General features: G+C 42.8%; 1 protein-coding gene across 7 annotated transcripts in view; it reads left to right on the top strand.

The window, feature by feature from the left end:
• IL16 (interleukin 16) overlaps positions 1–14629 on the top strand; it is a 112215-nt gene that overhangs the window by 33460 nt on the left and 64126 nt on the right. For 6 of the 7 annotated variants that reach the window (XM_007194245.2, XM_007194246.2, XM_007194249.2 and 3 more), the window contains exon 2: positions 46–458. In XM_007194245.2, the coding sequence (XP_007194307.2) occupies positions 46–458 (413 nt within the window). Of the gene's footprint in view, positions 1–45; positions 459–10824; positions 10949–14629 lie in introns of those variants that run through there. The other variant, XM_057543914.1, reaches the window with a different exon arrangement.

The raw sequence follows: 14629 nt of genomic DNA on the forward strand, positions 1-14629 counted from the left end.
CCACATCAAGTCACATTGCCTCTTTCCATTTTCTCTTTCCTCCAGGGACCCATGAAGTGGTGGCGAAACCCAGTCTGGTCGCCACCCGTCCACCGAGGGCCAGAGATCAGGAAAGGAAGAAGGGCAGCTTTACTTCCTCCCTCAGGATGGAGTCTCACAGCCATTCTGGAAAGAGCAGAAAATCCACAAAATTCCGGTCCATCTCCCGGTCCCTGATCCTGTGTAATGCCAAGACCAGTGACGATGGCTCAAGCCCCGATGAGAGATATCCTGATCCTTTTGAGATTTCCCTGGGCCAGGGCAAGGAGGGACTTTTCCTCTCATCTGTGCAGCTGGCAGACACGTCAGAGGCCGGGCCCGGCAGCGTTCCTGATCTCACGCTGTCCTCCGAGGCCGCTCAACTGCAGGCAGCTGGGAGTGATGGAGGCCAGAACTGTAGGAGGGTGTTCTTCATGAAGGTACGCCCAGGATTTGTGGGGCTGGAGGAGCCTGCGGCTGCCTTCCGGTGCTGTGAATGCAAGTCTTCGCGTCTTTTTATTCCAAAGTCAGGAAGGCACAGAGTTCTCATTCTGAACAAGAGCAGGGAAGAAGTTGAGGCAGGGCCCTCTGGAATGCTGACAAGGAGCACGGCAGTGAATCAGGCTCAGTTGACCTTTCTGCTTGAGACATTCTTTGAGATACTGTGTCAGGCCCAGGTAAACTGAGCCTGGGTCCCTGCTGGAAAATGCCAGGTGCAATACACTGGGAAGGGCTCATCTCCAGACAGACAGTATCCAGCACACCACAGGCAGCTCAAATCAAATCCAGTCGAGAACCTGATAGAAGCTGACTTATAGGGCCCGGACTGAGAAGGAGCCGGAAGGTTGAGCAGGGCAAGGAGTACAGCCTGAGTGAGTTTGCACTTGAATGCTGACCGAGAACGTTCCCCAGGTGCCCCTTGCCAGTTCCAACACAGGTGTGAGTGAGGGCTGGCAGGCAGAGCTGTAAGGGAAGGGGGAGAGGGAAAACGAAGTAGGGTTTGGAGACTTGCCAAATTTCAGAATGTTTTCTCTTCTGTTAGACCGTATTTCAATTTTTGTTATTATAGCAAGGTGGAAATTGCAGGGTACTGTGAGATAGAGGCTGATTAAAGAATTTCACTCTCAAATTAGTCTCTGTAAGTCCTATGCCCTCAGCCTTCCATCAAAGGCAGGATTTCTCAAGGGTCCAAACAGCCCTGAACCTTGGAGCCAGTGCAGCTCACTCAAGGGATGGGCCAGCCCCGAGGGGCTTCTCCCACACCTTACTGCCAAGACCCGCTGGGCACAGTCACGTGACTGTCAACAGCAAATAGGGAAGGTGTTCCGGTACCTTTGGAGGAGATGCAGTGCTTTTGCATCCTTCCTTGAGGAAGAAAATCATTGCTTCACACATGAATAGTAAACACCATCATGTAACATTATATAACAGGTTAGCAGGTCAGGCCCAGTAATCTCCAGACACAAGCAGCTACCTCAAGGGACCCACCCAGCCTAGGTGGGTCCATCACCCACAAGGTGGCTTCTGTTGATGTGACCTGAGCTCACCCGATAGGGTAGAAGGAGGGACCAGCAGCTCAGGGGGTTTGGGGGAGCCTGGCCAGGCTCCTGGTTTGCCACCAATGATGTGACCAGTATACTATCCACCAACTGAGCGTCAAGTTCATTAATGACAATACCAATTTATCCAGGTTAGAGTTCACGTAAATGAAATTTAAAAATCATTTGGAGAGTCCAGCAGACTCCAGAACGAACTTTTCACTTGCTTCTATTTAACTGAACAAGCATTTCCTGAGCACCTGTTACGTGCCAGGCACAGTAGGGATCCAGCCCCTGCCTTCAAGGAACTTGTCTCAAGTGGACGAAAAACAATACACTCCCACAGGGCTGTGCGAGGCTCAGAAGGAGGCGGCACATCTCCAGGGGTGGGTATCCGTACGTTTAGTCAATGTTTACAGAGTACCGACCCGTGTCAGACACTGTTCTAGGGAGTAAGCCAGACTCAGTCCCTGCCCTTGGGCAGCTCTTATTCTCGTGGGGGGATACAGACGTTAACGACTTAGCATCTGCTATAATGTTAGAGAGTGAAGGGCTCTGAAGAAATATGAAGCAGGATAAAGGGATAGAGAGTGAGGAGGAGGGGCCGCTGCCCTTTTTGAAAAGGCGATCACGAAGGCTTCTCTGAAGAAGTGACATTTGAGCCGTGACCTGAACGAATGAAGCAGAGAAGGGAGGCATATGAACATCGGGGGGAAGAGTGTTCCGGGCGGAGGGAACAGCATGTGCGGAGACAGGAAGAGAAGAGTGTGCTTGTGGAACGCTGGAGGAGGATAGGGTGCACGGGCCGTTCAGGGGAGGGGGGAGCAGGGGAGGATGGAGTCGGGGTGGTAGTCAGGCACCGTACGTGGAGTTTTACTCTCAGAAGGATGGGGAAGCCTTGGAAGACAGAGCAGGGGAGGGACCCGATCCTTTCAAGGAGCACTCTGGCTGCTGAGCAGAGAACGGAGTGTAGGGAGGCCAGTTAGCAGAGCTACGACAATAACCGAGGCCGGAAGTGACGTGGCTGGGTTGAAAGGGTCGTGGGAAAGGCACTGAGGATGCTCAGGGTAGGCGTTTATTTTCAAGGCAAAGCCAACGGGATTTGTCGATGGAAGGATGGAGGGGGGCGAGAGGCAGCAAGTTTAACTGCAAGTTCTGACCTGACCTAACCCGGGGAAAGGAGGTGGCCTGTTCTAATATGGGAAGTACTCAGGGCTGCAAAAATGATCAGGAAAAGGTGCGATGTTGCCAGAAGGACGCAGGATCTGACAAAGCAGGGGTGGGTGGAAGAGAATCCTAGGTGGAGGGAACTGTGTGAGCAAAGATGTGGAGGGGAGGAGGCACCGAGGGCTTAAGCGTGGGCCACCGTGCACAGGAGAGGGTGTCTGGAGCTGCGTTTTGGGCGCCTGTCCAGTGACAGGAGGCTGGAGACCCGGGGAAGCTAGATGAACAGGCAGAGGACAGGAAACTGGCAAGGGGTCAAGGATAAGCTCCACCTTTTCGTCTCTCTGTGATTCACATGTGCACCATAATTTGGTTTAGAAAATGTTTTCACAGCTCTATCTCATTGTCTCCTTCCTGGGAGGAAGGAAGTCACAGCAGCATTTGTATTTCCGGGGGCGAGGTTGGGCAGTATGCCACAGGGGCTGGCGGTGCGGGCTCATTAGTCTGACTGCTTGGGCTTGAGTCCAGCTTTCCCAGTTGTGTGATCCTGGACAATTCACTTCAACTTTTTATTTTATATTGGAGTATAGTTGACTAACAGTGTTGTGATATTGATAGTTTCAGGTGTAAAGCAAAGTGATTCAGTTATACGTATACATGTGTCTATTCTTTTTCAAATTCTTTTCCCATTTAAGTTGTTACATAATATGGAGCAGAGTTCCCTGTGCTCTACAGTAGGTCCTTCTTGGTCACTTTACCTTTTTGTGTGCCCATTTTCTCATCTATGCAATGGAGAATGTTAATAATGATATATGAGTTTTCTTAGGATAAAGTTATAAGTATTTACATAAGAAAATCCACAGTGCAGTGCACATAGTAATTGCTTAATAAATACTATTATTATTATTATTTCTCCTTTAGGATGGGGATACTGACTGGCACTGAGTAATTAAGTAATTAATGAATTCAACAGCATATATTAAATGTGCCAGGCTGTGGGCAAGACTTGTAGCTTTGCAATGCTCATGGGCTAATGAGGAAGACAGGGATGAGACAGATGATTCCTGCTTCGGGGCGTGGCTACAGATCTGGAAGGGAAGTCGTGGGGCTGCTGAGGAGGAATGTGCAGCTCTATTTGGGGAAGGGCATCCCGGAGCGGGTGAAAGCAGGATCTCCAAGTAGACAAGTCCAGATCATAGCAGTGCGAACAGGCAGAGGGACGGGAAGGAGGAGGCTGGAAAGAGGTTTGTTTGCTGAGATGGGGGGAGGAGTGATGGGCATTTGAGTCAAGTTCGAGGCAGGGATGAACTGGGAAGGCAGAGCAGGGTATTGGCCAGCTCAGAATCCAAGATTGTTTTTTTTTTTCTTTTTAAGGAGCACAGGTGATCTTTAACTATCCATTAATGAGTTCTAAGCAAGTAAGTGTTTCAGTTGTCTGAGCAGGTCCTGTATCAAAAGTGCCAGGGCAGAAAGGTCAAAGGTGACAGCTTGTCCCAATATCCTTTTCTGGAGGAGCCTCTGTGTACTCAACAACACCGCCCTCCCTCTCCCTTCTCGCAGGGACACTCTAGTCCCCGCCTGGCTCCTGCCCTGCACCCAGGCATGACTCAATTGGCTCAGATGGACTCCTCAGCTTCCAGCAATGCCATGGTTACACTGATTTCAAAACAACATCTGGAAAGAGGCCCTGTGACATCAGCCTCTTCTCTAGAAACGCCTAATATGAAAATTAAAAAAGAGGAAGTTAGATAAACAGCCAACTGAAAAAAAAAAAAAAAGCCTTATTGGATGTGTTGTGTTTGGCACAATTAGGACTAAGTAAATCATCACCCAGGGATGTGACAAAGCCGGGCAGGGATGTGCAGAATCTGGCGTAAGCATTTGGATCTGTGCTGTGCGTGAAGGGACTGGCACGGTCCTTTTTCAGGAGGAGCTTCCAGACCCCTGGGGAAGAATGTTCAAAGCCAGATTCCCCAACCTAATAAACAAAAACGCAATGTATCAGACCTAGACTTTTCAAAGGAGGGAATGCACAGACTGCTTGGTTACTCCAGACCCACTGTCTTTTTCCAAATGGCAAGAGTATTTTTAAATGCCCTTTAAGTAGGATGTTGAGGCCAAAGGGGAGGGAGCCCACTCAGGTGGGACTGAAGCTTACCTAAACCACCCTCTTTCCTCTCTCTTCTCCTTTCTCCTTCATCCCTTTCCTTCTGTTTCTCAAACACTGGCAAAGCACCGGCTACGAGCTCTCCTCTGGGGATAGAGAAATACATTTGATACTATTCCTTCCCTCAGATTGCTTGCAGGTGTGAACATAATTAATCCTGTTCCTTGTCCCCTCCCCTAAGCTATGGCTCTGCTGGTTCAGTTTTCTTATGGAAAGGGTCCCATGTAGGGGATGAGTAGTCGGGGAATTACATCCTCGAAGGAGACTTCAAGGTTACCTTTCATTTTCCCAGAGCATTCTACAGTCATAGGATTTATGTCCTTCATTATGGTACCTCCCTAGAGGCGAATGGGCCCAGGTCAATCACTGTGACATCTAAGCAATCTCAAAACAAGAGAATGGCTTAGGTCAAGCTGACCTAAGGGACCTGCTTGTCCCTCCAGGAGGCTCAGCGTGTGTGGATGAATGCTGTAGGTAGTGCTTCCTTGGAGGGAGACAGAGTGGTGGGGTGTGCGGGTAGGATTGGGGCAAAAAATGCAGAGAGGGGCAGTGGAGGGAGGGGAGAGAGAGGAGGTGGTGGGAATGGGAGGGAGATACCACTTCTGCATCCCACAAGTTGAGCTTGACTCCAGATTTACTAGGGGTCCTTTTAAAGAAATTTTTGTCTATTGCAAAGTCATAAAGATATTCCCCCGTGATGCTTCTAGAGGCTTTGTTGTTTTATCTTTCACATTTAGATCTTTAATTCATATGAAGCCGATTTTTGTGTACCTTGTGTACACATTAAAAAAATTTTTTCCTATATAGATATCCAATTGATCCAGCACTATTTTTTGAAAAGCCCGTCCTTGCCCCACTGTACAACAATGTCATCTTTTTTATAAGTCAAGAACTGTATCTGTCTATCTATTTCTGGCCTCTCCATTCTAAGTATTTTTTCTTTTTCTTTTCACTGATATCACACAATTTTAATGATGATAGTTTTAGCACAAGTTTTTTGATATCTGGTAATACAAGTCCTCTAGCTTTGTTCTACAAACTGGAGTTGATAATTCTGGTGGGCTTTTTACTGGAATTGCATGGACTCTATAGATTTATTTGAAAATAACTGACATCTTTACAATACTGAATTTTCCAATCTGCTGACATGCTGTATTTCTTCAAAGTTTGGCTGCAGTTTTTTTGGTTTTCAGCATACACAATTCTTTTTTTTTTTTTTTTTTTTTGCCATTTTTGAATAATCATAGCTCTATTTCTTCCTTCTAATTTTTATACATTTTCCCCCTTTATTTCACTGGGCTAGGGCCTACAGTATAATGTAAAATAGAAGTGGTGATAGCAGTCATCCTTATCTCATTCCTGAGCTTAAGGTGGAAGTTTCATTATTTTGCAAATAAATATGTTTGCTGTAGGGTTTTTTTGTGTGTTTTTGGTTTTGTTTTTTGTAGATACTCTTTATTGGGTTGAGGAAGTTTCCTTCTATTTGCAGCTGGAAAAAAAGTTTTATTTTTCCCCTCATGAATTGTTGAGTTTTATCAAATGCCTTTTTTTCTGCATTAATTGAAATAATCATATGGATTTTTCTATTTTATTCTTGTTAATGTGGTGAATTATATTGATTTACTTTTTTGAATGTTAAAACAACATTGCATTCCTGGAATAAACTCAATTTAGTTCTGGTATATTATCCTTTTAATATAACTGTGGTTTGATATGATAATGTTTTGTTTGTGATTTTTGCCATTTGTGTTGTGAGAGAGATTAACCTAAAATCTTCCTTTCTTGTAATATCCTTGTCTGATTTTCATATTATGAGTATGTTGGCCTCATGAAATGAGTTAGGAAATATTTTGTCTTTTCCATCCTCTGGAATAGTTTGACTAATATTGGTGCTATACTTTTTTATTTTTAAATTTTATTTTACTTCTTATCTATTATTTATTTATTTATTTTCAGCTGCGTTGGGTCTTAGCGGCGGCACGCAGGGTCTTTCGTTGTGGTGCACAGGCTTCTCTCTAGTTGTGGCGTGCGGGTTTTCTCTTCTCTAGTTGTGGCGCGTGGGCTCCAGAGCACGTGGGCTCTGTAGTTTGCGGCACGTGGGCTCTCTAGTTGAGGCGCATGGGCTTAGTTGCCCTGTGGCATGTGGGATCTTAGTTCCTGACCAGGGATCGAAACCATGTCCACTGCATTGTAAGGGAAATTCTTTACCACTGGACCACCAGGGAAGTCTTGGTGCTATACTTTTTTAAATGCTTGGAAGATTCACCCATGAGCTGTCTGGGCCTGAAGATTTCTTTGTGGAAAGGCTTTAAACTACCATTGAATCTATTTAATAGATACAGGAATGTTTTGATTTTTAATTTCTTCCTGTATCAGTTTTGATAAGATGCATTTTTGTTCTAGGATTTTTTTATCTGAGTTTCTGAGTTTATTCGCATAAAGTTGTTCATAAACTATTAGTACATTTTTTTTTTTCTAAATGGTTAAGATGGTAAATTTATTTTTTTTTTTATTTTTTATTTATTTATTTATTTTTTTAATAGCTACTTTATTTATTTATTTATTTATTTTTGGCTGTGTTGGGTCTTCGGTTCGTGCGAGGGCCTTCTCCGGCTACGGCAAGCGGGGGCCACTCTTCATCGCGGTGCAGGGACCGCTCTTCATCGCGGTGCGCGGGCCCCTCACTATCGCGGCCCCTCCCGTTGCGGGGCACAGGCTCCAGACGCGCAGGCTCAGCAGTTGTGGCTCACGGGCCCAGCTGCTCCGCGGCACGCGGGATCCTCCCAGACCAGGGCTCGAACCCGTGTCCCCTGCACTAGCAGGCAGACTCCCAACCACTGCGCCACCAGGGAAGCCCTATTAGTACATTTTAATTGAAAAATTTATTGAGATAATTGTAGCTTTACATGATGTTGTAGAGAATAATACAGAGAGATGCTGTGTATCCTCTCCCAGTTTCCCCCATAGGTAATATTTGTAAACTGTAGTACAATATCACAGTCAGCATTTTGACATTGATAAACCTACTCATCTCATTCAGATTTCCCCAGTTTTATTTATACTTGTGTGTGTGTGTGTGTGTGTGTGTGTGTGTGTGTGTGTGTGGATATGGATGTGTGTTTGTACTGTAGTGATGTCCATTTTTCATTCCTGATATTAATGCTTTGCCTTCTCTCTCTCTTTTTAAAAATTCATCTATCATTCCAGTGATATATCTATTTTATGTCTTTTCAAAGCTTTTGATTTTGTTGAATTTCTCTGTCCTATGTTTTCTATTTAATTAATCTCTACTCTCACCCTTATTATTCCTTTCTTTTACATTCTTTAGGTCTAATTTTTTGTTTTTATTTTTCTAGCTTTTTGGAGGAAGCTTGGATAATTGATTTTCAGCTTTTTTCCTTATCCAATGCTATAAATTTCCCTCTAAGTTTAGTAGTTTCATCCATAAAGTTTGATATTCTATATTTTCATTATTTTAGATAAGTAGGTAAATAGATAAAGATGTGTATATTTTTCTCTTGTGATTTCTTGTGTGACTCATGGTTTATTTAGAATTGTATTGTTTCATTTCCAAGTAGTTGAGGACTTTCTAATTTTTCTTTTTCTCTCTCTATTCCTAGATTGATTATTCTGTAGTCAGAGAAGAGAACATATTGTGGATAACTTTACTCAGTGGGTATCGCTGAGACAGAATATATATATTGTTATTGTTGGATGCAGTGTTCCATATATGTCAATTAGGTCAAGTCCGATAATCACATTTTCCAGATCAGTTTTATCTTTATTGATTCCATTCCTTTATTAGCTACTGAGAGAAGTGTGTTAAAGTCTCCAGTTATGATTGTAGATTTACTCCTCCTTTTAGTTTTGTCAATTTTTGCTTTATATATTTTGAAGTTATATTTTTACTGTGCATACACATTTAGCATTTAAAAATATTTTCCTGGTGGATTAACACCTTTATAATTTTGGAATAGTCCTCTTTAGTCTATCAATTACTTTTGCAGAAAAATGATCTGATATTAGTATAGCTTAGCCTACTGTCTTTTGGTTAATGTTTGCATTGCATATCTTTTTTCCTCTTTTTATCTACAACCTGTGTTCACCTATATAAGGAATATTTCATGTAAACAGCATGTAATTAGGTTATTTTTCTTCCATCTTACAATCTTTATCTTATAATAGTGAGTATTGATACCATTTACATTTAATATCATTGCAGATGAGTTTGGGTCTATATCTACTCTCTTAATTTTTGGTTTCTAGTTGTCCCCAAAATTTTACATTTGTTTTTTTTATTCATCTCTTCTTGCCCTCTTTTAGATTAATACATTTTTTTTTACTACTCCGTTTGCCCTTCTATTAGCTTCTTAGTTATACATTTTTTACTATTTTTTAACCATTAAAATATACAACCTATGTTCTTAATGATTTAGTCTCCTATAAATTTGTACTCTTATCAGTTCTCAGACAACACTTAGACCTTAGGCACACAGCTCCATTTACATGTCCCACTTTTTTTTGGATATTATCGTCATGCATCTCAAGTCTACAAATATTTAAAACTCAAGACTAGATAATTATTATTGTTCTGTAGAGTCAGTATTCATTTCCATTAATTCACATGTTTACCGGTTCCATCATTCTTCACTCATTCCTGCATTTCTGTGCCTCTCATTGCGATCACTTTCCTTCTGCCTGAAGCAGGCCTGCCTCTAACACGGGCAGAATCTGGGACAAGAGAACCAATGGAGATCTACATGCCAAATATCTCCATGTTTAAAAGTTATAAATCAAGGTAAAAATATGTTTAAAAATATATGTTCTGTCCTCCTCCCTTGACAAACATACCCTCATAAGTACTTGGACAGCCAAGTTCAAGTAAGTTCTTGGATTTCTCAGCATTTTGCACTGGAATGTGGTGGCACAGGGAGAGACTTTTCTTGGCTCTTGGCCACCGGCCATGCTCCCCTTCTTCTACTACCCACAGCACAGTCCAGTACCACAAGAGGTCTTACCTGCAAGAAAGTGGACACCTGCAATTCTCTAATCATCACCCCCCAACTCCAGCAAACAGCCACCCTGGCATCCCTCCAGCCTAGGCCTGTACACATGAGTGGTGTGATTTGCTCTTGATCTGATAGACCCAGGGGAGAGAGACGGGTTGGGGGTGCAAGGTCCTTTGATGCAATCTGATGCCTCCCACCTCATTTGTTTCTCAGTTTCTCTCTAGCTAAATATTAGCAGATCACCAAAGAGGCCTGAAGCCAGTATTTATCTACCCTGGAGTTGGCACTCTTTTTATGGCACTGGTTGAGATTGGGTACTGGCACATGGTAGTGGCTCTATAAATATTTGTGGGAAGAACGGTTGTTGCATAAATGAGTATAATGAGGCCACCCTTAAGGCCTAGAGTCTATTGACATAGCCTGAGCTGGCATTGGTTTTTTTGAGCCAACACATGGGTTTACATTGGACATTGCTTTGGGCATTCCCACTGGTTGGGGTCTGGAGTCACTGGACACTCGATCTGGGAATAAGAGAGCAGCAGATGAGGCCAGACGTGTGGGAGGCCCTCCCTCTGGGGCTGCCTTCCTAAAAGGATGCAGAATGCTTTGATGCACATGGGAATGACCTCTGTAGTGTGGAAAACCCTGCTTTTCTTTACAAATTCAAATTATCGGTTAGGCAAAGTCACCACTCATGCAGAGTGACTCAGGATATGATGAGGTCAGATCAACCGTCTGAATCTCTGGCATGTGCTGTTGCGGGGAGAGAGGGTGGTCAAGGCCCTCTGTGAGCAGACAAGTTTCTTCGTCTTGCTGCCTGCGAGCAGCTCAGCCTGTGGCTTTGAGGCCCAGCCTTCCTTGGCAAGTGGGAAACCCAATCCTTTGGCCGCTTGCCTCTTCCTGCCACAGAAGAGCAGCTTGTGGAGGCTGAGAGCAGCCCCCGGGAGGGAAGCTTGGGACTCCAGGACTCCCACCGAGTAGCCACATCCCCTGTGTGTGGGGAGGAAGCCTAGGGTGGTCCACGTGCAGGAAACGGGAGGTCCGGCCCGCAGGTATGTCTAAGGAGCCCTTGCTGTCTTCCAGACATCGTTACACGTGATTTCTAGTTGCTCTTTCCATAGTCAAAGACATTTGGAGCTATTTGCTTGGAAGCTGGTCTTCTGAACCTCATTGGTTCTGACAGGACACCATTTGGTTAGGGAAAGGGCGTTTGGTGGAAAGAAGCAGGAGGAGAAGGTGAATTGGGAAGAAGTAGTAAACCATCTACCTTTCCTACTCTTGTTTCTCGGTATGGCCCTTCATATGTACATTACAGGCCACCTAAGGCTTCTCCCTATTCTTTGCATCCCTCCCACTAGTTACTCTCTCCAGGCTTCTGCCCTTGATGCCCCCGCTGCTTGGAATGCCTTCTGCTTGGAATACCTTCTTGACTCTTGTCTTCATGAATCCATGTCTTAGTCATCCTTTAAGGCTCAGCGTCAATAGAATATCGGCCACGAAGCTTTTCCCGATCCTTCCTTTATTCTTTAGTTTCCACTATCCCTACTTGAAACAACCTTCTCCCTCTGGATTTCTAGGCCATGGTGTGCCTCCTTATTTTACTACAGTAACTTATGACAGAAACACAAATGTATGTGTTCCCACTGAAGAATGAATTCTGGGTACTAGTCACAGGAGAATGTCTGAAAAAATGTTAAAACCTGTGTGAGTTTCCATCACATGGATGTATCATAATTTATTATTTTAGGATCTTAAAAATATTTTGTCAAATACTGAGAATATAAAAATGAATTTATAAAATGTATATGCACTCTAAAAAATAAAGTTGCCCTAAATACCTCTCTATCAATCATCAAGTTGAAGGAACAAAACTTACCATGAACTTTGTGGTCCCTTGAGTGCCCCTACCTGTTGCCATCCCATTCCCACTCCTTAAAGAGGTAACCACTATCCTTAATTGTGGGGCTCTCATTCCCCAGCTTTTCTTTAGAGTGTACCATATCTGTTTATATTCCTGAATGATGTATTCACTAGTCCTAGCTACTTTTGATTCATCTTTTCATATCTTTTAAAAATCCTTTTACTTTTGAACTTCCTATGTTATTTTTTTCAAGTGGACAGCGTATAGTTGGGTCATTTTAAATTTTTATCTACTCTGTCAATCTCTCTATTTTGGATGTATTTAGATTGTTTACATTTAAAGAAAAATCAGTGTGTTTAAATCATTTACATTTCAAGTAATGATTAATATGTTGGGGCTTAAGTCTGCCACCTTATTATTTGTTTTCTGTTTGTTTCCTCTATTTCTTGTTCGTTGCTTTCTCTTGCCTTTCTGTGGATTACTGGAACATTTTTCAGAGTTCTGTTTTGATTTATTTACAATATTCTTGAGTATATCACTATTTATAATTTTCATAGTGGTTGCTATGTTATCATATTGCTATGTATTGCCGTATTGGTACAACCGTTTTGCTATTTTGAGTGAAAACTGACTTCATTTAGGCCCCTTTACTCTCTTCATGTCTTAAATATTTCCTCTATATCCATTGAGTACCATGTCGGATGACGTTACAACTTTTCCTTCAACCACAAATATGATTAAAGAAACTCATGAAGGGAAAAATGATCTTTTATGTTTACTCCTGTTTTTACCAATTCTGCTGTTCTTTCCTTCCTGAAGTTTCCAGTTGTTTTATCATTTTCTTTTCATTTGGAGAGCTCCTTTGAGGCATTCTTTCTTTAAGGGTAGATCTTCTAGCAACACATTCTTTTAGTTTTTCCTACATCTGAGAGTATCTTTATTTCCTCTTTGTTTCTGTAGGGTATTTTTGATGAATATGGGATTTATAGTTGGCATGAATTTTTCTTCACTTGAAAAATATTGTCTTCCTTCCTCCTGCCTTCCATGTTTTCAGATGTGAAATCTGTCTTTTGACTTGGTGTTTTCTTGGGGAGGTAATGTATCATTTCTCTCTGGTTGTTTTTAAGAATTTTTTTCTCTGTCTATAGGTTTTCAGAAGTTTAATTATGAGGTATCTTGGTGTTAATTTCTTTGGGTTTCTTGAATTCAGTTCTCTAATTTCCATTTGCTTCTTTTAAAAAAGCTTCTGTTTCTTGGTTGATGTCTTTTAATTTTTCATTTGTATCATGAGAATTTGTCAATGATTGTTGAAGTATTTGTACGATGACTGCTTTCTAATCCTTGTCAGATAATTCTGACATCTGATTCATCTCTGTAGTGGCATCAGTGGTTGTCTTTTCTTATTCAAATCATGTATTCCTGGTTCTTGATGTTAGACGTGACTTTTAATTGTATCTTGGACATTTGCATTATTATGTTGGAGTCTCTTGATCTGGTTTAAATCTGCCATTTTAGTAGGCAGCCACCTGCTTACGTTTAACATATAGTTCTGGACTACTTTTCTGGGCTCTTGTTGTAATGACATTTTAGTTTTAAGAGCCCTTGCTATGCTATTCTGGTCTGCTTCATTTTTCTGGCATGGCTAGAGCTCTTGCTTAATCCCTACAGATCTGCCTGCTGAGATGGAGAGAGCTTCTCTGGCCTGCCGGTATCACTGGTGACCATCTGCTGCTCAGTGTGAGGATGGGCAGAAGCTTCTGGCCCTGGGTCTCCTTTGCCACTAGCTGGAGGGCAGGAATACTGATCCTGCCCACACAGGTGGATCGACCTCCTGCTTGTGCCCTAGTTATAGACTGGGGGCTGGGTCAGCCTGGGGCTTTGCTGCTGCCGCTGCTGCAGGTAGATTGGACCACCTGCCGGTGCTCTAGTTGTGGAACAGGGGCTGGGACACCTGCCAGGGTTTGCTGCTGCCAAGACAGACGTGTCACACCTCCTGTTGGTACCCTGGTTGTGGGGCAGGGGCTGGGGATCCCACTAGGTCTTTGTTGGTGTTTCCCGTTTCCTGGTCTTTTGGCCAGACCAGAGAGAGCATTGTTGTTTGTTTGCTTGTTTCTTGTCATTGCCTATTGGCAGTTCTGGGTTGCAGGCCTTTCTAGTGCTTGATTTGGGTGTATAGTGCTTTATAAGAAAACACAAAGAATTCACCAGGCTGTCATTCCTCAAGTTCTGTGGTCACTCACCAGTTAACCTTCTTCTTGCTGGCATTCAGAATCTTTTTATTGTTATCTGTTGAATAATGTCCAGGGTATTTAGTTGTATTTAGCAGAGAGGAGGAAAGTGAGTCGACACCGTCTTGTCCTAGAACCGGAAGTCTCAGTTCTAGTTATTTTTGAAGATGATATGATCGCAGTTGCATAGACTTACTTCTGTTACTCCGTGTTATGTTCCAGAAATTTATTCATGTTATTCCATTTTGCTGTGGTTCATTGATCTTCACTGCTTCATGGTATTCTATTTTGTGAACACACAATTGATTTATCCATCCTACTATGGACGGGCTTTGGGGATATTTCCCTTTACTCCTCTTCAGAGACTGTACTGCAACGGTCACTCTTGTACATTTCTCCATGTGCATGTCTGCAAGTTTCACTAGGGCATAAAAATAGATGAGGAATCAGTGAGTCTTAGGGTATGAGTATCTTCATTTGTACCAGATACGCCAAATTATTTTCTAAAGTGATTGTGGCATCTACCCTTCCGTCAACAGGTGTAAGTTTCTTGATTGCTCTGCACCTTCATCAGTTTTCTTTTTAAAGATTTTTTTTGATGTGGACCATTTTTTAAAGTCTTTATTGAATTTGTTTCAATATTG

The sequence above is a fragment of the Balaenoptera acutorostrata genome, chromosome 3, assembly GCF_949987535.1.
Source record: "Balaenoptera acutorostrata chromosome 3, mBalAcu1.1, whole genome shotgun sequence".
Taxonomy (NCBI): domain Eukaryota; kingdom Metazoa; phylum Chordata; class Mammalia; order Artiodactyla; family Balaenopteridae; genus Balaenoptera; species Balaenoptera acutorostrata.